Genomic DNA, 26,963 nt, shown 5'->3' with positions numbered 1-26,963 from the left:
TAGACCTATTTCAATCATCATTCATAGACCGATTCAAAAAAGAGCGTGTGTGCCGAGCACACGTGTAAGAAGTGAAACTTCTTTGGCAAGAATCAAAGATACCAAAATCGTCGACTCACTCCATGATATGACGGCATTACCATGACGCGACCTTGCAATACTCTCAACGCGCCTAAAGATTTTACACTTCAAAAACTTTAAAATGATATAGGGGATGAACTATGAAGAATTGTATAGGAAATAGATTTGCGCTAAAACATGAAGTAGGTACATAAGTAAAACCATGGTCGAAAAACTAGTCATACATATACAAACGTGGGTAAATTTACGCTTCACGTAGTCTTTAATAAACATTCAATAAAGAGCAACGTTCAGCTTCACGGCTGTTAAAAGTTGAAACAATCAAAACAGAGTTTAAATTAAACTAGTTTTAGCAAATTTGTTCGAGTGCTTATTTTGGCAGTAAAAACAGTTTGAGATAAATGATAATATGCTAATATTATACTAAGATATTATAGTTATTAGTAAACGATGTTACGGTAACGATCATATACCACTAGGTACAAGCTGCAATAAATTTCTATAGATGACGTAAAATCTGAATTAATGATGCAGTAATTTTAATAATTTTATATTGATTATATTATTGTGGAAAAATGATACGACGTAGTAGTCAGGAATGTCCGATCAATTTTAGTTCCCGTTATTCCCGACTTAATTACGACACGGAAGGCTGATCACCTATTTTGCGATAAGCTAAGATGAGATCAATTTAAGTGGCACAGGTAACTCCAGCAATTTCAAAAATATACAGTCATTATCGGCTAAAAAGTACGCTGTAAAGAGGCAAACTGAAATCGTATGTATTTCTCAGTTTTTGAGCATATATGAAAAATATATGGTAAAGTAACTTCTCGATAATTTGGAAAACCTAACTATTTGAGTATGCACAGTTTTTGAGCATATTTGATAGTAGTTCTGAATTATAAAAAGATATGGGGTGACCACTTGAACTATTACGAATGCACAAAACATAAGATCTATTTTAACTAACTCCTTTAGTCCTGCGAAGCGAAGCGAAGGCGTCTCAAGGTAACAAAGAATACATTTAATTTGAAATGATACTTTATTAAACTCCCAAGCAGCGCTTTAAAACGAACAATTTAACTCAACAGAGGCAAAGTTTGAGTTTGTTCTTGCAGTGAAGGTAATATTCGCAGACTTATAATTAAAATGAAATTAATATTGTGTATATCATTAAATATCAAGTTTGAAATCACCTCTTTTCTAGATGATAAGGTCTGATGTAGGTCATTCAATATATTTTGCAATAATAGTTTGGAAATTTGAATTGGGCTGTTAGCTAGACTATAACTTGCAACTTATATATGTACTCAGATCTGGTGATCTTTTATTGTGTAAAGATGAGTTGAAAAATGTGTAATGTTAATGTACCTACTCGCCTCTTCATACATACGAATATTTATTATTAAATTTGAAATGTGGGAGTAGAACAAGTGTGAGTCTTCCTACACTCGTGGGGAAAGTGGGGCTAATGCTGTGTTTATGCTTTGCAAGCTTTACGCTCGCGGCTTTGTCCGCATGGTCAAAGAAAATTACCATGCGAATAATTATTAATTAGTACGGTGGAAATTCGCACTCTATTGTTTATAAAATATTTTTCTGCAAAATTCAATGTAATAAATTGCTGAAAAAGATATAATTTTGCAGTATGCTTTTTTATTTTTAACCATATAAATAACATTGTAACTATTCTGTCTCAGCAAGCCAACCGCGAAAAAAATTGTTACTTGAAAAATACAAATCCAGCATCCATTAATAATAGACAAACAAGGGATTTACGAGATCTCGTCACACTGTCTGCACAGACTGGTTGTAGGTCAAGGTTGTACATTTCCATTACAAGAAACAAATACTGATATTTTAGGGTTCCGTAACTAAAGCGGAACCCTATTACTGAGACTTCGCTGTCCGTCTGTGCGTCTGACAACAGGTTGTATCATGTACCTACCGTGTTGGTTCAGTTGACGATGTATTTATGTCTCCATAGCAACAAATAATAAAGAATCGAAGTTAAGCTACGCAGGTTGGCGCAGTCACAAATTGGATGTATGAACAATTTTTTCTCTACGGAACCGTTAATGTCCCGAGTCCGACTCGTACTTGACATAGGTATTATTTATTTACTTTATCCTGTATTTGACTTGTCAATGTATCGCGAAAATAATGGATTCTTGAACGGTCTGTGGCATATTTTTGTGGGGTAAGTTAGGTTTTATTTATTTCATGGGCATACATATTTTTCTGACCCGAACAAAAAAAAAATACTAAATAGGTACAATTTTTAGTTTCTTGTCAATGTTAGCAAAACACCTACCTACGTAAGAAGAAAAAAACTGCAGAAATAATAAAAAACTAGCGGTCCGCCCCGGCTTCGCCCGTGGTACATGTTTACGTTTTCTCTGCATAAGAACCATCCTCGTACTTCAAGGAATATAATAAAAAAAGAATTATCGAAATCGGTTCAGCCGTTCTCGAGTTATGGAATTACAACGAAAAGTGGCATTGATTTTTATATATTAGATATAACCAAAACACTTTCTCGTCTTTTAAATAATATTGATAGATTCTTATTATAACGTCATCATTATAAGTCTAGATTCTAGAGTCTAGACTATTATAACTACATAGACTTTATAGAAGCCTATTATTAGTTTCTCAGTCAGATTAGGTATAATTTTATGTCTACACCTGCCGACTCACATTATAGAGGCAAAAGTCGCTGTCTGTTTATCTGTCTCATATGTACGCCTAAATCTCTGAACCGATTTAAATGAAATTTGGTACACTGTGTCCCAGAACGGGCATACGGGTTTATATTTGACTAAGGGCTGATTTTTCAATCCTCAGTTAAAACTTAGCCGTTTACATAACAATTTAAAAATGTCACCTGTAAACTGACAAATACGGGTAAGCCGATTTTTGAAATGGTTGTACAATACGATATTCAAAGATTAATTTTTAACTGAGGATTGAAAAATCGGCCCTAAACTAGAAAACTTCAGCCTGATACATTTCAATATTATAGATATTACGCTTTAATAAATCTTTTTTATAACTTGATTTATTTCTAATTGGCCTTTTCCTTGAATTATCCTTCCCTTTAATGACTAAAAAATACATATTCAAAAGGCTTTAAGCAATTCGGAGGAATTTAACAATTTTAAATACAAATTTTTAGTATTTCTTTAAAATATATTGTATTGTTTTCTAAATTATTTGCGTCGAAAAAATTATAGGTATGTATTTTTTATAGAAATATAAAATTAAAAAATAATATTACATAACTGTAAAATTTGTTTTACCTATATACAAATTAAAAATATAAGTACAATACAATAAAATATTGAATATTACTTAATAAATTGGCTGAAACCAAACGGTCCGAAAGTATTCGGTCACTGCACTAAGTCCCGTGGGAGACGCTCTAAAATTTAACACCTATTATATTTTCGCGTTACTTACCTTTCAGAGTCCATTGTGAGATCCAGGATGATATCTGGAAAGAAAGAATTTTATTAGAAATTTATTTAAATTATCTTTTGTAGCTTACTTTATGTTTCAGTCTTTAAATTCATTTGTTTCCCAGGACAATCACTACGTAGTATAAAACAAAGTCGCTTTCTCTGTCCCTATGTCCATTTGTATGCTTAAATCTTTAAAACTACGCAACGGATTTTGATGCGGTTTTTTTAATAGATAGAGTGATTCAAGAGGAAGGTTTTAGTATATAATGTATGAGGTTTTGGACAAAGCGGGCGAAGCCGCGGGCGATAACAGATACTAGGTAATATTTATTTAGTCCTTAATTATTAAAACAATATCTAATTACTTATATATATGTGTGTGTATACGTATATTTTGTGTGTGTGTATACGTCTGTTCTTATTAAAAAAAAACAATAGGCTCATTGTATGTGTCTAAATGTCACTATATCCACGATACAAATGGTCGCCTTGGCATTTATCCAATCCCTAAACTTTCAAGAGTTTGTCCTTCAATCAATTGAGACTGCACTTAGCGAACATTTCCACAGAAATAGGCTAAAGTTTGAATTAGCTTTTTAGAGCTAGATAATTTTAAATAATATGTAATTTCAGAGTAGCGCTTTTCTTATAAATTTTTTATAGTTGAATAAATTTACGAAAAAGGGAGTAAGTACCTACAAACTATTAGGTACTAGCAGAAGAGATTCTTTGTGTGACTCATGAAAGGATGAACCAAATGATTGATGAGTAGGAAAAATTATTCAATTCCAAATGGTAACCTGAGATCAAAAAACACGTAAAACCAACCGGTTTCATAATCTGTGTAGGGGTGATGGAGACCACTGAATATCAGGTCCGCATTGCCCCTTTGCTTTTTCTAAAGTAAATAAAAACATTACTTTATAGTTTATACTACTTGTTTCAATCCGTTTCAATATTTCTGCTTCGATCTACAACAAAAATAACGATTCTACAACTTTCCCGCGCTATGAATACGTAATACGTATCCTTCATAAAAATGTATAAAATGGTCGTTAAGTTCCAATACAGTTATCCAGGAAGCTGCATGAAAATGTTCCCAACGTCTATCCCCTGGGTGGCAAATGCAGAAAATAAACGCCATTTTCTAAATCACCACTATTCTGTAGAATGCAGCGTTTATTCGACAAATTGCAGTTGAAGTTGTGACGAAGGTTTAGCGGTTTAATGTTAAAAGTTAAAGTAGGTACTAATGCTGTTTATAATAAACTAGCTGTGTCCCGCGGTTTTACACGCTGTACTCCGCTCCTGTTGGTTAGCGTGATGTTATATGTATAGCCTTCCTCGATAAATGGGCTATCTAACACCGAAAGAATTTTTCAAATCGGACCAGTACCTGAGATTAGCGCCTCAGAAACAAACAAACAAACTCTTCAGCTTTATAATATTATATAGTATAGATATTTTTTTTTTTATTCAAGATTAGGCAAGCATTTGACCATCGCCTCGCCTGATGGAAAGCGATAAGCATGGTCTAGGATGGAACATGCTGACCTAATAGATGCCTATTCACTTTTCTTTTGAATAAGTCCAGATTATAATTATCAGGAAACACGCAGGCCGGAAGATTGTTCCATTCCCTACTGGTACGCACGAGAAAGGAAGAAGCGTAACGCTTAGTGCGTATAGGTGGAATGTCGATGACATAGGGGTGGAGACCAGCACCGCGTCGACTCGACCGGTGGTAAAAAGGAGAAGCAGGTATCAGGTTATGCAGTTCTTCAGCACATTCACCATGATAGATCCTGTAGAAGACTGCCAAACTAGCCACTTTTCGACGATGTTCCAAGCTGTGTAATTTCGAGGTGGTGAGGGCCTCATTCCCGATAAGCCTTATCGCTCGTTTTTCAATCGAGTCCAAGGCGCTAAGTATCAAATAAAATTACTAATATAAACAGCTGTATTTAAACAGTTATGTACATTTTTTAGGTGGCTGAAATTCATATTCAAATAGACCACCTAGAGTGTCAATATAGTGTCTTTGAGTCCAATAAAGTGCCTTTTTTTCTTTGATTATAGACATGAAAAAAGAGAAAACGTAGCGAAAATTTATTGAAAAAACAGCCTTAGCAATCCATACTAATATTATAAATGCGAAAGTAACTCTGTCTGTCTGTCTGTTACTCAATCACGCCTTACCTACTGAACCGATTTGCATGAAATTTGGTATAGAGATATTTTAATACCCGAGAAAGGACATAGGCTACTTTTTACCCCGGGAAATAGGATAGGTTTTATCCGGGAAATCCCACGGGAAAGGGAACTATGCGGGTTTTTCTTTGACTGCGCGGGCGAAGCTGCGGGTGGAAAGCTAGTGATTGTATAATTTGACAATGCATTAAACATCTCATTCAAGTCAGAATTTCATAGCTGCATTGAGGTTATTGTTTCTAACTTGTGTTTCTAACTTATAATCCATTAAAAGGGGAAAAAAATACTTTTAGCCAAACATTAGAGTAGCGAAAAGAATTTTTTTTGTTTTCAGCTTATAAAATGCACCAAACGTTATCCCAAATGGGAATTTCAGATCAGAACAAAGAATCATTAAGGATCGCTCCAATCCCACTAATCGTAGGAACTGTATTTTTCTAACGTTTCCTATGTAATTTACTTTTGCACTTTAGTTCGGAAATCTCATTTAATTCCTTGCAAAAGCTGTAGCTAAAATGTATACTTTTACGGTAAACATTTTATAAAGTAAATAATTTAAAATGAAAGCAAAATATTAAATGATGACCAATTATAAAAATATTAACAAAGTTTATGTAGAGCGTTCAACAAATTTTGTCCTATTTCAAAAGTTAAATATTTTCTCTTTCAGCAACTAATCAGAAGTAATTCTATATTTTATTTTTATTAAATTAATGAAATACAAAACACTTAAAGACTTCTCCATTGCTACCTATAAATTTACTAGCTTTCCGCCCGCGGCTTCGCCCGCGTTTTCAAAGAAAAACCCGCATAGTTCCCGTTCCCGAGGGATTTCCGGGATAAAACCTATCCTATCTCTCAAGTTGGATCGAACTGCACATGGTGTACGAATTTTATTATAATCGGTTAAGTGGTTTAGGAGTCCATTGAGGACAAACATTGTGACACGGGATTTATATATATTAAAGATAATTATATTAAGTACTAGCGGTCCGCCCCGGCTTCGCCCGTGGTACATATTTCGCAATAAAAGGTAGCCTATGTTCTTTCTCAGGGTCTAAAGATTGTCTGTGCCAAATTTCATCAAAATCGGTCCAGTAGTTCATGCGTGAAAACCATGCATACATACATACATAATCAAAAACCTTTCCTCTTTATGTAGAAGTATAGATATATAGATTTGAGGCAGGATTTTGGAAACAACTCTAGTCAAGGTTATAGAAAAAAAATAAAAGCGTCAAGTTTTGTAAATATGTACATGTCATGTAAGCTTAAATTAAACCAAATCGTTAGCCCTTTCAAGCTACTAATAAAAAGGTAATTTTAACAGGAAATTACTAATAACTTCTAGAACTTTCGAAACAACAATTTATGATCAAACGCGAATAAAACGAAAGATCAGACCACACCGCACAATAGTGTAAACTGGAACATTGTTGCAATCAATATATTAAAAGAACACAGACGATTTTAAGCCTTACCTCACTTGATATAGGATGCAATATCCTGTGTAGATAATAATGGGAAAACCATGGGAATAGAACCAGTGTATAAAACATGGCGCCAACGGATAAAAAGTTGGGAATGCTTCGAGAATTCATATCGATTGATCGGCGATTTCTGTAATCGAGTTTCTTGTGAGTGTTAATTACTAAGAATGTTATATCGGATCTAGATAATATTTGAAGAGAAATAATAACCACTATAGTATGGTGTAAAAGACTTAATAGATTTATTAACGGTATTTATTTTGAGTGACACTGGATCTATAATGTAAAGAAATTGCTGGATTTGCCGCTAAGTCCTTATTATTTTTCAAATCAAGTAGCGTGGTGTCTGGTGTGTCGATAATCAACTTTTCATGTTGTATCTTTGGTGTCAATTTCGCCTAAGCCAATAAGGGATAATGTAGATTTCCGTCGATGTCCGTTCCGACCGTTATACTCATGCAAAGTAGGTACATTGTCATTATATTAGTTTAGATTTAACATAAAATGTATTATGTGTATAATGTGCTGCCCAAAATCATGATGCACGTTGAAGTACTGTCGACGCCCTTTATCTCAGCTAGGGCCTTAGGATAATAGGTAAGTGCATAATACAGATTCCCCTTATAGGTACAGTTCAGAATCGTGACTAGAACAAAGCAGTTATACCCCACGGGAAACGGGATAGCACTTGATCGCTATACAGGGTGTAACAATTATTGCGGTTTATCAACAATATACAGGATGTCCTTGTGGTTTCATTGACCATGTACAGGGTGTTACAAAGTTGATGGTTTCAACGACAGTATAGAGAGTGTTATAATCCTTGCGGTTTTTTACTAACTATACACGGGATGTTACCTTTTGTTGTAGGAAAATCAATGGTAATGCGGTTAGTGTGGATAATAGCAATTGTGGTTAGTAGTTTTTTTATCTAGAAATAGAAAACGAAAGGGATAAATATCAGTTTTCATAGACATTGAATATTGTTATTTTAGTACGTAAAATTTTAAATAAAACCGGGACTTATAGTCGTAATCTTAATTTTATCAAAAAATAAATTAAGTATTGTCTATGTTTAGAAACAAGATTATTAAACGGATGATAAAACCAATTTATTTTATGATTTATCTGGACGTATGTTTTTGTACCTAGTATATGTTTATTTGTTTGTCATCACATCAACACATCAACAACACAACAAATTCTATAAACTGTTCATAAATCATTGATTTCTAAACTTAAAAATTATTAAGCTTTCATAACATATGAGATATTTTTAGGATTAATTTGAAACCATATATTCATGTTCCTTGTAATCTATTCTCTTTGGTGTGAATATGTTAGTTAATATCGTAGTGTGGGAGTGTGTATGTAGTTCAGATGTAATCAACCTTTTAACACCATTTTATTATCTAATAAATCAATTTACAGTTTAATATAATATGTGCAAATTATTAAACGCGACGATATAATATATATTTTATATTAAAATAGAAATAATTTTTTCGATAAAACAAAAAGCATAGGGGTTGAACATTATAACTGCGGCAAAATTATATTAGGCGAGCAAAGCCGCGGGTTTAAAGCTAGTAAAATATGATTCCAGTGTTCCATTTATATTTAATTGATTTATATTAATGGATGCACAGCATCTGTTCTCCAATTTATTCGAAGCACGTTCATTTCAATGGGTATTATGTAAATTGAACGGCACTTATTTAACTAGTATTCAAGCCTTGCTTTGTCCATCAGGGAAGTGAATAAAGAATATATTTAATCTTTGACGTATCTGATTATTTCTGATAACGTTCACACGCTTAATGTTATGTCATTAAAATAAGTTGATTAACGTTCTTTGATTTATTAGCCATCAATAACTCACAGAGTTTTAATTTGTAATTTTATTACTCACTCCCTTCGTGAAAGCCAGTATGATCATATCAGGTATACCAATGGAAAAAAAAACAATCGTTTGACAATTTGAGTTGAATGTGTACATACTTGTAGTTTAAAAAACATAGTGGCATACGATAATATCAGATTTCACCAAACAAACGACGCAATCTCTAAACATTAAAGAATAAAATAAATATATCAATCAATCCTCCATACAAAACCAAAGGTTCACAACCAATGCTATTTTGCATCGATGACCTACAACATTGTTTTTACCAATTTAATTGGACGCTCAAATTAGTTTGCGATTGCAACACCTTGTATAACCTATGGGCCGTGCGTAGGCGCATGTTGTAAGGGGTCACCATGATAAAGTAATCTTTAATTAAAAGTGTTTGGGATTTATGAAACACTATGATTGGCAAGTTATTGTTAAGTGAGTTAAATTCACTTTCCAGTGAATTAATAAAAAAAATCATATTTCTTAAATGATTTTAATTAAAAAGTAAAATTACATTATACGTGTTATTATGAGCACGATGCTTCACAATATGTTTTTATTCTAATATTATAATTTAAAGGAATAAAACGTTCTCACGAACGAAAGCACACCGTCAGCGCTTCACATTACATATAGCGTAGGGTTGTCACATAACTCCTCCCCCCGCAGATCCGCAACTATTTTAGGACATTGAGTGAAAATGTTGCGGCAGGATCAACTTCTGGGGCTGATGTTTTCTGTGTTTTCTGAATATTCATTTTCTTTGATTTGTAGCGACGATAGCACAGGAACATTGAAGTGGCCGCTGCGCTCAGTAGCTAAAGATGTAAAGTGGTATTGTCGTATGGTAGATGGAGTGCAGTCCCAAGGTTTTTTAGCGTTCTCGTCGGAATATTACTGATTGGTGCAATTAAAATTTTTGTAGGTGTATCTTTAATTTCATTATTAATATTTGTAATAGTGAGGTCGTCAGTACGTAGAGAGCAGTTTGTAGGTAACGTTGCTATGAAACTGCCTTGGAGATGAAGCTATTCCTTACGCTTGCAGGATAATTTAACCTTTGTGAGATGAGGAAAAATAATGATGTAGTGACTGTCGTCCAATTTCTCCATTGCTGGCTTAGTTAATGTTAGGCAGGTGGATTCACAGTCGCTGGATATCTCTTGCGTGGTGATGAGTTTTGCAATACAGTCGGGTGAACTTCTTGTATGATGATTTAGGGTCGACTTCACATAGAAACCGATTGCTCTTCGATTGAACTTCGGGCATTCAGCCTCTATGTGCACATAAATATCTTTATTGGTTGCTATATAGGGATAGGGAGGTATGATGATATGATTTGTACGATTAAAGTGTGAGGAGTTATAATGGGGAATCTTAATATAATTACTATCCTATTTTTACTAAAGTATGATCCAGTGCGAATTATTCGCGGAGATCTACATTAATAATTTGTTCTGAATCGTAAAAGGAACGTAAAGTAACTAATATAATACTTAATATATCTATCCCTAACATAACATGGTGCGCTCGCGATGTACGCATAAAAGCTAAACTATCCTCTATATTTCTTATTACTAAAAGTAAATCATTAATATTATCGTCTAAGGAGTCTAGGAATTGCGCTAATTCTGTATAGAACCTAAACCATTTATCAATCTACGTTTTACACTGGTTTTAAAGCTTCTAACAAGGACGATGCCTTATCCAATTTTTCGTTTAAATGTTGAACCTTAATTTTATATAGTAATAATGTACGGTTATAATAACTAATTGGTCGCATATTTTAATGAATTTTGTTAATACATGGGGGTTACCATCAAAATCTGGGACCACCCTTAAGCATTTAAAAATTTCTTCCGTGTCAAACGACATATTAAAACTATCAATACTTCTAATACTATCAACTAAACTGCAATCCTTCACTCCTGGACCTTATGATAGTTTCAAATCGTAATTTAGTTTCTAGCTATGGTCAGTGTGCAGCCGATGCGTTTTCTAACCACGACCTCATCCATTTATCCTACAATCTACGTCCTCCCAAACTTAAGCCTTCCTACATCCTGCGGCGTAATTTTGGTGGTATCGATTTAGAAAAGTTGTTAAACGATGCAGCAATTATCAATTGGGATATGGTGTATGAAGCCTGTACCATAAATGACAAAATTACCTTATTTAATAGCTTTCTTTTACAGGTTTATGATAAGCACGCCCCGATTAAGCGGATAAAAGTTAAGCACCTTCCGGCGCCCTGGCTTACTCCAGAATTAAAAACATTAATGAATAAAAAGAACAATGCTAAAGCCAAGCTCAAAGCCGCTAAAACCGATTTTGCACGGGAGAAGTACAGAAATATCCGGAATCGTTGCAATACATTGTGTAGAGATGCACAAAGACGCCATATCCATAATTCTGTCGAGAACGGCGACACATGTAAAATATGGAAATTTTTAAAGACCTTAGGAGTTGGTAAATCCCAATCAAACAATATACCACCTAATATTAATATTGAATTGCTTAATAAGCATTTTGCATCATCTTCTCATCTCTGTCCTGATCAAAAAAGATCAACGCTCCAATATCTTTCATCAACTGCAACTCCTACTCACCCACCGTTCTTTTTTAATCAATTCACTGTTAGTGGTGTTAAGAAGAATATCCTGTCCATTTCATCCAACGCCGTCGGTAGTGACTCAGTTAGTCGTAATATGATCGTCCCCATCCTTGACATAATCGCCCCCGTCATAACCCACATCCTGAACGTTTCCATCTCTTCCAGCATATTTCCTGACATTTGGAAAGATGCTAAAATTATTCCTCTCCCAAAGAAAACTAATCCAGCTTCCTTTTCAGATTTCCGTCCAATTTCCATTCTGCCTTTCCTCTCCAAAGTCCTTGAACGCCTTATTCACCAACAGCTTAGTTCCTTTCTTTATAAAAATAATATCCTCAGTCCATTCCAATCCGGTTTCCGTCCAGGTCATAGTACGACTACTGCACTTGTTAAAGTCACGGACGACATACGTAATGGAATGGAAAAGAAGCAGTTGACAGTACTTACTCTCCTGGATTTTAGTAACGCCTTTAACACCGTTGATTTCGACATACTGTTACAACTGCTCCATTCTATTAACATATCTCCTACAGTGGTTGATTGGTTTCATAGTTACTTGCACGGTCGCCGACAGCATGTATTATTGGAGGAGGAATCATCGTCCTCGTGTGATGTTGTCGCAGGTGTTCCGCAAGGTGGCGTTTTGTCCCCTCTCCTATTTGCTATATTTATAAATTCAATAACCAAGAATCTATCTTCTCTCTATCACATGTATGCCGACGATCTCCAGATATATTCCCAGTCAACCCTTGAGAACTTATCTTCTGCACTCTTAACTACTAATACCGATTTGGAAAGAATTTCGACTTGGAGTCGTAGGTATGGTCTAAAAATTAACCCTAGCAAGAGTCAAGTTATTGTAATTGGTAGCTCCCATTTAATTTCGCGCATTGACTGGGCATACATCCCTAAAGTTTATATAGATGGCTCCATAATCGAATTTAAAAATAATGTCAAAAATCTAGGGGTTCACTTTGACACGACCATGTCTTGGTCGTACCACTTAAAGGAAACAAGTCGTAAACTTTACGCTGCGGCAAGTTCCTTGAGACGTTTACGGCATTTCTTACCGATTTCTACCAAAATTACGTTAGCCAAATCCCTTCTCCTTCCACTCCTTGACTACGCTGACGCCTGTACCACTGATCTTAGCGAAGAGCAATTGAATACACTTGAGCGTCTCCAAAATTTCTGCATTCGTTTTGTTTACGGATTACGCAAATACGATCACGTTTCTCAGTTTCGCAAAAAACTCAAGTGGCTTCCTATTAGACTTCGCCGGAATGCAAATGCATTGAAGTTGTTATATTCCATCCTCTTTAATCCCAATTCTCCTTCCTATCTTAAAAATCAATTTAAATTCTTAGATTCAGGTTCCTACACTCTTCGTTCCGCCGATAACCTTCTCCTTAGCTTTCCTTCTCACCATACTTCCTTCCTTGGTAACTCATTTGTTGTAACCGCTATCAGACTGTGGAATTCTCTGCCTGTGGACGTTAGACGAGCTTCCTCTATAAAATCTTTTAAAACTCTTTTATATAAGCACCTCTCCAATTTAGCATATCCTTCTACTTAATATTATGTATTTTATCCTCTCCTATTATTAATTTATATATTTTATGTATTCTATCTTCTATAATCTATATTATTATTTTATTTATTATATCAGCCACCCGCGTAACATGTACGTTTCTTCTTTATCTCTTACCTTGGGCAGTCTGGAAGAGATCGCTAGTAAGCGATAAGGCCGCCTTATGTACCTACCTTTTGATGTACCTTTGTATAATTGTAAATATTACTTGGTGTGGTATATTAAATTGATAAATAAATAAATAAATAAATAAATAAACTATTTCTCGAGGACTGTTGGGTATTAACAGCCTCGGTACCCCGGGATTTCCTAGGATGGAAAATCGTGAAGGTTTATTCTAAAATTAATATAGGAATATAATATAGGAAAGCAACACAATAAAATAATTCTGTGCAACTCACATTGACATGGTTTCTGTATCGATGGCTGGATACTGCTGATGGTCTGGATACTCGCTTGGGTTTTTAAAAAAACCGGTCGGCCGCGCGGGGCCTCGGAACCGATATTCATTTCGGATATCTTCCCGCGGGCGACCCGAGTATCCTACCGACTGCGCCAGTTAAATTCACTTTCCAGTGAATTAATAAAAAAAATCATATTTCTTAAATGATTTTAATTAAAAAGTAAAATTACATTATACGTGTTATTATGAGCACGATGCTTCACAATATATTTTTATTCTAATATTATAATTTAAAGGAATAAAACGTTCTCACGAACGAAAGCACACCGTCAGCGCTTCACATTACATATAGCGTAGGGTTGTCACATAACTAGTGTTGCAATGTTTAAGTTATTGTTGTGAAATTTTAAGTTGGTGATTATCTTTCAACGTATTACGATTATTGCGCAAATACAGGCTACACAATAATTTTATATAATTCAAGGGCAGATTTTAAGATTCTGTATTACCCTAATTAAGAGGAGTAATAAGGGCATTGATTATTTATATAGAATAACTGAATTAGGGATACACAAATATTATGAATAAAATTCATGAAGCGGTACCTACGAGTTTCGTTACGACTTACGACACAGTAAAAAATAAAAGTCATCACCGTTTTACAAATACGTTGACATACAATAATTAATAATATCCAAGATGGCAACCGATCATAAAACAAAAGCTTAAGCTCTCAATAAACAGCTACTTAAACGTCACTTAGATATAACTTAATTCAATTTAAGCTGATTTACCTTCAAAGTAAGTACGCTCTTAAATTACTGAAGATCTCTCTCGTATATTATTGTGATTAATATCTAAAGAGACATTTTTATATCCATGTATCTTGTTGATTTTCTTTCTAGATCCGTTTTGTATGTAGTAGATAATATTTTACATGTCACCATGTAGTACGTTTCTAGTAATAATTTAAATGTGAAAGTCCTTATGTATGTATTTTCCGTTTCAGTGTAGGGTAAAAACTACTTTAAATTTCGACAATATGTATTTGTTATCTGGGTATGGCCAGATTTCAGTTTATGGTGTTCTTGTTCTCCTAGTCCGGGTTTTACCGGGACATAATATTTTTTTGTTCAAATAAATTGCAAAATCAATTCGGGTCTAACTAAGCAGAGGTCCTTTTTCTATAAAAGCTGACTGATTAACATAATATTTATATGAATTCGTAATCTTAATATATATAAATCTCGTGTCACAATGTTTGTCCTCAATGGACTCCTAAACCACTCAACCGATTATAATAAAATTCGCACACCATGTGCAGTTCGATCCAACTTGAGAGATAGGATAGTTTAAACATGTAGGTGCCACGGGCGAAGCCGGGGCGGACCACTAGTACTTTTATATGAACACACAGACACTAAAGTATGCAACGTTCTAAATAATATTGTTCTAGTAAATCTCTATCCAGTCCTGACATATTCAGGGTCATTAACACCACCACTAATATAAATTTTAAAAATTGCAAACTCGAAATTAAATGGAAATTTAAAAAAAAACGTTTCAATTCAAATTTGAACAAGCTATAAAAATCTATACTATAATCTATACTAATATTATAAAGCTGAAGAGTTTATTTGTTTGTTTGTTTGAACGCGCTAATCTCGGTAACTACTGGTCCGATTTGAAAAATTATTTCGGTGTTAGATAGCCCATTTATCGAGGAAGGTTATAGGCTATATTTCATCACGCTACGGGCAACAGGAGTGGAGCCACGGGGGTGAAACTGCGCGGAGCAGCTAGTATTATTATAAAGCTGAAGAGTTTGTTTGTTTGTTTGAACTCGCTAATCTCAAGAACTACTGGTTCGATTTGAAAAATTCTTTCGGTGTTAGATAGCCCATCATCGAGGAAGGCTATAACGCTATATTATCATGCGAAGACCAACAGGAGCGGAGCAATGCGGGTGAAACCGCGGAGCACAGCTAGTCTATAATAATTAGTAACTTTGTACCAAATTGACCTCAACTTTAACTGTTTATATTTACGACTTGTTAACTGTAGAAAGACCAGTAATTATATAGAAATAAACATGTTTAAACTAGTTTTAGCCAGATAAGGAGCCTATAAAATTTTTCCGGTCATAATCTATCGGCATGACAAACAGCTAAATAAAAATCCAAAATAATCACTTGGATTTGCATATAATTTCATTTTGAAATGATATTTTTTTTAAACATTTAAATATAGTATATGTGTATTAAAACCACAGATTAAAACATTTGTTATCTATCTTCAAATATTGTGTAGGAACCTAAAAAATATATTTTGGAGATAGTAAAGGAAAAATTTAATTAGAAACGTTTGTAAAAAGCTATATGAAACATACTAAAATAAATATTTGCTTATCATTCCCGCAAAAGCTTCCAAAGAAGGTCAGTTCATTATATAATCTATGGTCAACATTGGCATATGTATGTCCTCGAAATTCGCTGCAGGCTGTAGGTCAGAGACGAGGCTCTATTTTTCTAGCATATTTTACCTAGTAGAGGTTGTAACTTTTGATTTAATATTTTTGTGGATGAATAGTTGTCAATATAGTTGTCACTATTTCCTGTCAGAACATGCTTAGCTGTCGAATACTATAAAATGCCGCCTTCCTTTCACTCGTGGCGCAGTCATACAAATCGTGCCTCGGACGTTGTTTATACGACGTTCGACCCAACTACCCTCACTTTGCTAATAGACGTTGACTTGCTGCGATTTGTTATCAACTACCTACATCATTTTAAACATTTAAAAGAACAAAACGAACTTGGCCATAATTAGAACAATTATCTAGTATCCTCATGAAACCATTGTAAAAATAGAAATTCACCTAAAACATCTAACTATTATATATAAAATAATCCAGCTTTAGGAAGTAAAACAAATCGTAACCTTTATTGGTATTAATTTCTCCAAAACAAAGGTACCAAACCACAAGGGACACCCGACGCAATGTAGTGTATAAATATTCAACCAAGGCCCAAATGTCGGAGCTCGATAAATTCATTATTTATATCCTCTGCGGGATCACTTCCCACTGTAAAGAAATATAAACACGGGCAATAAACGTCTTTATTGTTGCGCTCTTGGCTTTCAATATAATTTGATGGTTTCCACTCTTCAATATCAGTGTTTAGTATCAACTTTATGCGACAGCTTGTAATTAGCTGCTCTTTGCAAAATGAAAACGAAAACATTATAACAAATAATTATTGATGTAGTTTAAAAAACTAATAAAAACACGCTTAAACTCATGAAATTATTGATCCTTGACAAGTGTAAAAAATTGAATTATCTGTCTGTTTAAAGCAGGTCAAAATCTGGTATAGGCAAGGAGGCGGTTACATAAATACATACAGGTGAAGCTAATTAAAAGTCGTTTAAAAGAATTATGATAAGAGTGAAATTACAAAATTCTTAGCTACAAAATTTTATGCTGACACTCATTCTAAAATAGCCTTATGACGACTGCTTCTATCTTCATCAAACCTACTTAAACAGCGTGGATTTCCAACAAACGAAAAGCATTTTTAAAATGCTAAAATGACAACATACTCCGGAATTATTAAACCCAACATTTAATACTTCCTTGCTGCAAGTCTGCCAATCACAGCTCAAATTTTCTTTGCACTTCAACTAGACTTCTATTGAACAATACCTTATTAAAATCTCAATTTACTCAACCAATTGAATACAAAAATAAAGAACCAACGTAATTTATGAAGCCCTCACTTTAATATTACCAAACAGTACCTTCGGGGAGCATAAAACTCCTTTTTATAATGGCACCAACGCGAGTAAAGAATCTAGTAAATTCAATTTTATGTTAATGGTCAGAATATATTGCCACCGTTTGTCGGCTTTCTGTGGGATATTTGCGAGAATTTATAAGATTTGAAACAAGTTCATATTTGGGTTTGAAAATATGCTTCGTGGTCGATATTTGACCTTCTTTCTTGCTATTCTGAGATACGATCCAGTGCATTTATTTCACTCTTCGATAGTCCATTTGTAGAGGAAGGCTATATATCATCACGCTGAGACCAATAGGAACGGAGCAATGCGCGTAATGCCGCGGGGCATAGCTAGTAAAGCATATTTCCAACACTTATTTTAAAATATAAAGGATTTAGATTGCAAAGAAATAATCAAATTTAAAGTTTTACGTCGATTTCTAAAATTGACACGACAAGAGAATAAATTAGAGCATTATTTGATATTGAAATCCAAATTTGATATTCCGTCTACCCTCGGGCTCGCTAATTTAAAGAAACATAATTATAATAATTTTACTTTTTAGTACTTAACTCAATTTGACAAAGTTTGATTTAAAATCTGCCCAAGTAGGAAAAATGCGTGTAACTGTTTTGTCTCTTTGTCTGTTATTTTTTCACTGATCTATAATAATTGTACTTACATATATTTTTCTTAAAAAAAATCATTAAAATTTTTAATACATTCTATAATCAAAAGTCATCATAATATCCTTTCGAAGCATAAATTCGTCGAGCAAATAAAACAATATTACTCGTGAAACATATCAGCAAAAAACACTTACATTTTTCCCTTTCATAATATCAATTTCAAGTAGTGTCTGACAATTTCATTTCTTCAAAGGACAATATAGTTAATTTGGCGTTATAGAGAAAAGATGGAAATAAAAGGTAAAGGAAAGGGCCAAATTGCGTTAGCACCTCTAGGGACTGTAACGTTTTCAGAGTCGAATAAAGATATAATACGACTGAAAAATGGAGTATTATGTTTTGAGATTTTTTTTCGTACAATATGGGTTAGAAATTTAAAAACATGACACTACTTTATTTAGCAAAAGGTTTTTTTTTATATTTGTATGTTTCTTTGTGTGTGTGAATGTATCTGTTAGTATTGTGTATGTTGATATACCATGAAAGCCTGAACAAATTTTGATGTACCTATGTATCACCAATGTAATTCAAATAACTTTAATTGCAATCACGTCCCTGTTTTTTTAATTTTCTCTTAAAATAAACTTAATATGAAATGAGTAGTCATAGTCCTTGAGAAGAGCAAAAAACATAGAACTCTGAACTTGCAATGTGCATAACTAACTTAAACATACAATACTAAGAATAAGCAATCCATCAGGCTTTTCTAACACTTGGCAATTTGCCAACTGTGTTACTTTCCCAATGTAGTTCCGGTAAATTGAGATTTGTTACATTTATCTTTGTTATAATAATTTATATTCATGTACAGCATCCAACATTTTATTTCAAGAAACACCAAATCTAAAAAGAACCTATAAACAATCAAATCCTATCCCTGCATAATTATTTATTTATTTATTATTTATTATATAATAATATAATTAAATTAACGCAATTTCGTCACAGAAAAAGGTACTCTTGCTGTAGTCAAGCAAACATAAACAAACACTAGACATAAAAACTCCTGAACCAATCTTCTAGAATCTAGATACTACAGCTTCAAGTAATAAATTCTCTAGCCATAGGAAAATGGCCACATAATAGTCTATTCTGTAGCTGAGTTGTTACAAAATGAATAGGGAACCAAATGAATGAGAACGAGCTGACCGAGTGGTTTCTATTGCTCTGTTGAATGAAATGGTGCATTTTGTGACATAATTATTGTGATAGGTTTTTTAACCAATGCAGAGAAGGAGGTGGGATGTACTGATTTGTATGTTTTTAACCGACTTACAGGCAGACAGACAAAAATTGTAAATATACTGTATCATAATATGTACTTACCAATACCGATGTGCATTTTTTAAAAAGTGGTTATTTTAATATTAAAAACAGACAGGTGTACCTAACGCAATTGCGAAATATAAAAAAATCGTATTGTATTTATTTATTTTTTTATCTTATACAATATACACGAAGATCCGATTTAGTTTCTACGTTATCAAATACTTATATCGTACATTGCTATATATTTATTAGATATATATTTATTTCTTTTCTGCTTATGAAATCGTTTCAAGCTTTCAACTTTTTGTTAGAAATAGTTTTAAATATAATATTTAGTAAACACGATCTATAAATCTGTATTCTGAATACTTGCAGTATAGTATATTGTATTGTTCTTATATCAACTAGCTTTTACCCATTGCTCCCGTTGCTTTGTGGAAAATTAACGGAGGTTTTGACGTGACAACGTCTTATAAATTGGTTTGCCGGGTGACACTTCAAGAAACTGCGTTACGCTCCGCTCACGTTATGCGCTCACAATGAGAGCGAGTGAGAGGCACGCGTCCCTTCCACTCGGGCATGGTTAGCCCGCCTAAGAGCGAGAGAGACAGACATAAAAAGTCGTTGTCACGTTAAACTTTCGCCCGTATACCGACTTTACAGGCAACCAATTTTTTTTGGCATTTTTTGACCCCCCCTCCCTCTTGGTGATACGTGGTGAGGTTTAAGACTACCCCTCCCCCCTATATCACGTGTATTTTTTTAACCAATATGAATACCATTATCTTAACGCAGCACGACCGTAATAAATAAAAAGTTTTAAGATAGTATAAATAGCTCAAAAACTAAATTGGCATGTGTGCTTTAACATTTCTTATGTGGCAATAACTACACATACCTACTTATTAGATAGGTACATAATATAAGTTTTTAGTGTTTGCTCAAATCTAAGAACCTTATTATAAACACATATAAACCTACCTGATGGAAAGTATAAAATAACCAAATCTAACAAGTAGTTTCGGATAAAATAAATGAAAAACAAACTAGCAAACTACCTACATTTATTGTAGGTTCGCCTATGAAAATACAATTATGACATCAAAAGTATGGTCATATTTTGTTATACCCATAAATCGAATAAAATATAATAGAATTAATTTTTTTCAACCTCGGTTAAAAAGTATGAATTTCACTCAATTCGCAAGCAATCACAAAAGTGCACTTATTTTAAATAAAATAAAAAATTTCAAAGCGCCCATAACATTAACATCAAAGTAAATGTTTGAACTCCGAACACGAGGCTAAAAGCCTATTTTATTAATTATTAAAATGGCGGACTTTTCAGGCGGAAATGAGTGATTCGAGAGCGTTCTAGCTATTTCCTTTTTTAACTATAAAGTGCATTCAGTTATTACGTTACCTGTGGATAATTAAAAAAGAAAGCATTAAGTACCTACTATTTATCATTGAGTAAATATTTTTATATTTTTTAAATAATTGATTTTATTTTCAATAAATACTATATAGTAAGGTCCTTCTAAGTCTAACCCAACGGAGTACCTAATACTTGTAATCTAAGTCTAATACATACACAAAATACTAGAAATCGACAGACTATTTTAAAGCCGATTTAAAAATACATACCCTTGACATATTGATAACTTCATTCCCTTAGCATCAAAAGCTAAAAAAAACTCCAACCATGAAACAACAACAAAAATCCTTTAACGTTAAAAGTACAAACCATAAATCATTTGTATTCATATCTATTCGTTCCGAGTGACAGATGCGAAGTTGGCTGCGGTTCGCAACATTACAGATTTATACGTGAAACTAGTTGGAGATTGTGACTTTACTTGTGTTTAAAGCGCTCTAATTTATTTATTTATTTAATTAATTAAGGTCAGCCAACAGTTGTTTACATCAACACAAACATACAGAAACAAGAACACAAAATAACTTATATAAATGCAACAGCTACTTAAAGGCTAACACCACATGCTAATTGAGAATACAACTCTGATTTAGTGCAGATATGATGGGAGGTTTTACGTGAGAGTTACGAACATATATATTTTAGTTTTTAAGTTTATAATACTAACACATCTATAATAGTTGGTGGCCTAGCTCGAGAATTTTCTAGCAATAGCAGAGAATAAGCAATTTCTTTCCATAGTTCACGAACTTGAAATTTTCACGATAGAAAACAGTAGGGTACAGAATTCAATTTTAGTCATGCAGAAGATAGAAAGCTGCTTTTCGTCCATAAAATCGATGAGGAAAACATATTTGCGCCACAAAGCCCACGTGACTACAACGTACTCTAACTAAATCATATACATAATACAGTCCAATTGTCTTACCTAGCACAGCCTCCAGATAGCCTTAATAACAAAAGGTCAGGGTGAAGAAGCCTAGATTGATATCTAGGTCTCTATTCAACATCGACCTAGGAGATAAATCTACTTAATGACAATGCCTGGTTTGTATTTTTTCCTTTGTTAAAGAAATTGTCCATGAGAGGATAGTAAATTAGGTATAACTTCGTTAAATACTAATTTAATAGCAGAATAAGAGTGCAAAAAGCTTTTAAGTTATGATTTGTGTTTCATATTGGCTATTAGATAAAAACATTAACACAGGACAAAATATTCTACTAATATTATAAATGCGAAAGTTTGCGAGGATGTGTATTGTGTATGTGTAATTATGATTACGATTACAATTTACAATGAAATTAAGCACACATATAGAGGGTAACTTGGATTAAAACATAGGATACGTTTTATCCCGGAAATCCCACGGGAACGGGAACTATGAGGGTTTTTCTTTGATAAAACGCGGGCGAAGCCGCGGGCGGAAAGCTAGTCCCCCATAAGTGTCGAATAAAATTTACGCTTTAAAGCAATTGTTTACCTATCTATAATACTAATAAAGCTGAAATGTTTGTTTGGTTAACACGCTAATCTCAGGAACAACGGGTCCGATTTGAAAAATTGTTTCAGTGATAGATAGCCATTTATCGAGAAAGGCTAAAGGCATCACGCTAAGACCAATAGCAATGCGGTTAAAACCACGGGCCACAGCTAGTTGTTCATATTACTACTACATATTTATAATTAGTTTAAAATTCATTGTAACGTTTTGGAGCAATAAACTTCAAATAAATTTATAAATAGACATATTTATTACTTGATAAATAGGATGAACATTTTAGGACTAGTCTAGCCTATCTAGGTAGTCCATAGTGCGTTATTGTTAGTCACAGTTATGTCATAAGGTACAGGAAGTACAACACTACCTTATTTGTAACAAGACTTGTATAGCAAGAGAAATTCATATAGATATGAAAATAACTGTTACACAATAAAACTTTCCTTAGAATTTGACAGTTCGATCGATCTTCAAGGCAAAGAAGGACATTCGGAGATGGACGTTTGTACGTAGCTGAAATTAATGGTAATGTTTATTGTGAAATATTCATCCTTACGGTTCATTTATTCATGCCTTTGCTATAATATGTTTTATATAATACTAGCTGCTCCGCGCGGTTTCACCCCCGTGGTTCCACTCTTGTTGGTCGTAGCGTGATGTTATATATCGATAAATGTGTTAACACCGATATAATTTTTCAAATCGCACCAGTAGTTCCCGAGATTAGCGCGTTCAAACAAACAAACATACAAACAAACTCTTCAGCTTTATAATATTAGTATAGATATGCAAATTACAAAGATATGTACAGATCGCATTTGTGTTCAATATTCTGAAGTCTTGTCATTTTTAAGGACTTATGTTTTATGTTAACAATTAACATAACGATATCTAAGAGTATACAAAGAATATTTATATGATCTCTATATGTATATAATATACCTCTAACAGCTAACTGATTAGGTATCTGAATACCTACCAAACAATAATATACTAATTAGTAATTACATTCAAAGACGATATGCATTTAATCCATTTCCTTTACATTTAATATTAAAACCGAAAGCACAGAATACATAATAGTAGCTAAACGCTACCGAAAGGTAACATCGATTTTCAGTTTTATCTTCCCTCGAGAGAACATAGAAACACGTTGTCAAACCAGTCGGCCAACTGATCGGGCGACTTCACGTACCTGTAACAAAATAAGAGGTCTATTAAATATATGATATTTTTTATAAATAAAGTATATAATATATCCCTGTTTTTGAAGCCATTTTAATGACTACTTTGCCCCGTGGTTTAACCACATTGCTCCGCTCCTATTGGTCTTAGGGCCGATTTTTCAATCCTTGGTTTAAATTTATCCGTTCAATAAAGTATTACAAGAACATTTTAAAATGTCACCTGTAAACTGTCAAATACGGACAATTAGAATACATTTTTGAAATAATTGTTTTATACGTTATTCGATGGATAAGTTTTAACCAAGGATTGAAAAATCAGCCCTTAGTGTGATGATATATTCTAAGATAAATGGACTATGTAACAGTGTAATAAACAAGTGATATCTGCATTAAAATAACCGACTTCAAACTTGCACTTGCAACATTTACAAATACAGACAATTTTTGCTCATAAAATAAAAACTACTGGGCCTATCCGAATAAATTTTTTATGGTACCAATTCGACATCATCCCGCATCGAACAAAAAAAGAATCACGTAAATCGGTTCAGAAACCTCGGAGTAATCGGTGTACCGGCCGAATTGATAACCTCCTCCTTTTTTTGAAGTTGGTTAAAAAAGTACAGAATATTGTAAAACATACAAAAACTACATATAAATCCATACAAAATACGAGCAACAAAATTAACCGATAAATCAAAATAAATCAAATTCGCGGTAGTAATTACTGCAAATTAGTTTATACATTGTGAATTGTGATCACGCTCGGTGCTTTGCGATATGTAAACCTAAACAGGATTATAATGTAAAATATTATCTGTTTATTCAATAGTGGAAATTTCTTTCAATATCTCTCAAAATTATATTCTTTCATTATCAACATGTTGTAAGTTAAATTCCATGTAGGTACCATGTAGGTTGTATTTATGTTAGTATACAAATATATATCTAAGTTCATAATATGGAACACTACATGTATAGATGTATTTAAGACAAAAATTGATGAACCAATAATTATTAGATCGATAATACACAGAGATAGATTAGACCCTACTTAAGAACTCAAGAACACAAACAACCAACCGCCACTCTATTAAAGTCAAACTTACACTATCCACAGAATTAATTGGATTATAATTTAAGCCGACCTTTATCAATGTCAACCTTATCTTATCAATCGACAAGTAACCCAAAAAATATTTGCACAGATTACTGCATTTAATAAATAATCGAGATCAAGGAAAAATTGGCCTTTCAAAAACCAGTCTGAGCTCATTTCGATCAGGTTTCGAGTCGATAGCAGGTGCAGAACAAAAAACTAGTGCGAATGTAGATTGTATTTAAAAAAAAGTCCTTTCGTGTCTAAATAATGTGACAAATTTCTGGGTGTAATTTAGAAATGTATAAATGCATTGCCATTATTAAAAGTTTTTTTTTATTAAAAAAAAACTAATACCTAGCGCTGCACTTTATCTGCTGCACAGTGCACTGCTAAGGCATATACATAATACAAATATTAGGAATATATAGGTAAATATATAATTTAAAAAAATCAATGTAAATGAAGTGCAACCTCCTGTTGTATAGGCTGTTAAGGTTGCTACACTTAATAAAATTGTATGTAGAGTCGATTATTTATTATCAATGCTTTGCATTTTTATATAATCTTCACTGATACTGACTGATACTTATTTACAAACAAAAAATAATTATAATCTATATTCTATACATTTCCTCCCTGACTTTTACCACTCCTTACTGATATTCCATTTTCTTTTACAACTAATTACACAATAGACCATATATTACTTAAGCTGAAACTTAAAGCCCAACCATCGATAGGTATGAAAGATTCCAGATAAAACGCTTGAATACAAAAGAGTTTCCATTCGATTCCATCTTTTCACAATATTACGTGAGTTGGAGATTATATGCCATCGAGAATTTATCTCTATTTGATAAAATTATATGAACATCGAATATTTTTATTGAATGTATGGAAAGAAGAAATATGTTAGGAAGCCGAAATATGGGATGATAATATATTTTAAGGTAAGTCAATAACAATACACAGAATAATAATAACGAAAAAGCATAGGTAATGAAAGGATACCTATCTATATTAATCTATATTATTATAATATATATAAATTAATACTATAAAGCTGAAGAATTTGTTTGTTTGAACGCGCCAATCTCGAGAACTACTGGTCCGATTTGAAAAATTATTTCGGTGTTAAATAGCCCATTTATCGAGGAAGGCTATAGGCTATATAGTATATATCATCATGCTAAGACCAATTCGAGCGGAGCAATGTCTGTAAAATGCGGAGCACAGCTAGTAGAAGATATATCTAGGACCTAGGTAATTGGATTTAAAGAAAGAATAATATCAAAATCATATAATAAGTATGACACAGTAAAATTTATTAATTTCATGCTCTAATGAACGAAAAAATAAATTTACATTAAAAAAAACTTACTAGGTAGGATATGGTCTTCAAGTTATGCATAAGTATCGATGGATAATTAATTTATGCATATTTTATACAGTAAAGTAGTACAAGAAACTAATATTACTGGTTTCCATATTTTTACTGTAAAAAATTTCGAAAAATATCATTTGCCGGGTCAGCTAGTATTTATAAAAAGGTCTGACCCGGCAAATGTTTTCTGTCAGTAGCTATATATTCTATATGAAAAACAAAGAAAATCATCCAAATTGTTCAAGCAGTTTCGGAGGAGTTTGGTTACAGGCAACGTGACACGAGAATAGTCTAAATAAAACAAGTTAGGAAGACTGAAATTCTTTAAAATGCCTTAATGTTATAGGTTACAATCGTTAGTGCTGAAAAAGGAAACTACTATGTGACCTTTAAAACAATTTTCCTCTCAAGTTACTCGTTAAAATCTCTAATAGCAGAAAATCTTCTTTCAAATAGAATCAGTTCTATTATAAGGTTGTCTGGAAGATATCACTATTACAGGAAAAGCCACTTAAATGCTATGGGTACTTTAATTTTTACGCGGGTTTATCTGCAAAAACATTTACCAAAATCAATCCTTAGGAATCATTACGAGATAGAGATAAATATTAATATTTTCAAAAGAAATTTCATCCAAATCAGTGTTGTATTTTCTATGTGAAAAAATAACAAACAAACAAACACATTCGCATTTATAATTAGTAGGTTCAATCTTCTTTAATCATATTACGTTAAAGTACTAAATAAATAAGGCATAGTATAAAAACTATATAATCCCGGTATAACATACGAGCTTAGGCACACGCTTCACCAGGGATTTAGAAAGCCCGGGACAGCTATACCCGGACTTATCACTTC

General features: G+C 33.2%; 1 protein-coding gene across 1 annotated transcript in view; it reads right to left on the bottom strand.

Moving 5' to 3' along the window:
* Nucleotides 1–26,963, bottom strand: part of LOC123705120 — a 124,925-nt gene that overhangs the window by 23,500 nt on the left and 74,462 nt on the right. The window contains exon 2 of the mRNA XM_045653756.1: nt 3,547–3,580. Coding sequence (XP_045509712.1) covers nt 3,547–3,560 — 14 coding nt within the window. The 5' untranslated portion in view covers nt 3,561–3,580. The remainder of the gene's footprint in view (nt 1–3,546; nt 3,581–26,963) is intronic.

Source organism: Colias croceus, chromosome 2, assembly GCF_905220415.1.
Source record: "Colias croceus chromosome 2, ilColCroc2.1".
Lineage (NCBI taxonomy): Eukaryota > Metazoa > Arthropoda > Insecta > Lepidoptera > Pieridae > Colias > Colias croceus.
Note: the sequence above shows the minus strand (reverse complement) of the source record. Positions and strands in the feature narration are given on the sequence as shown.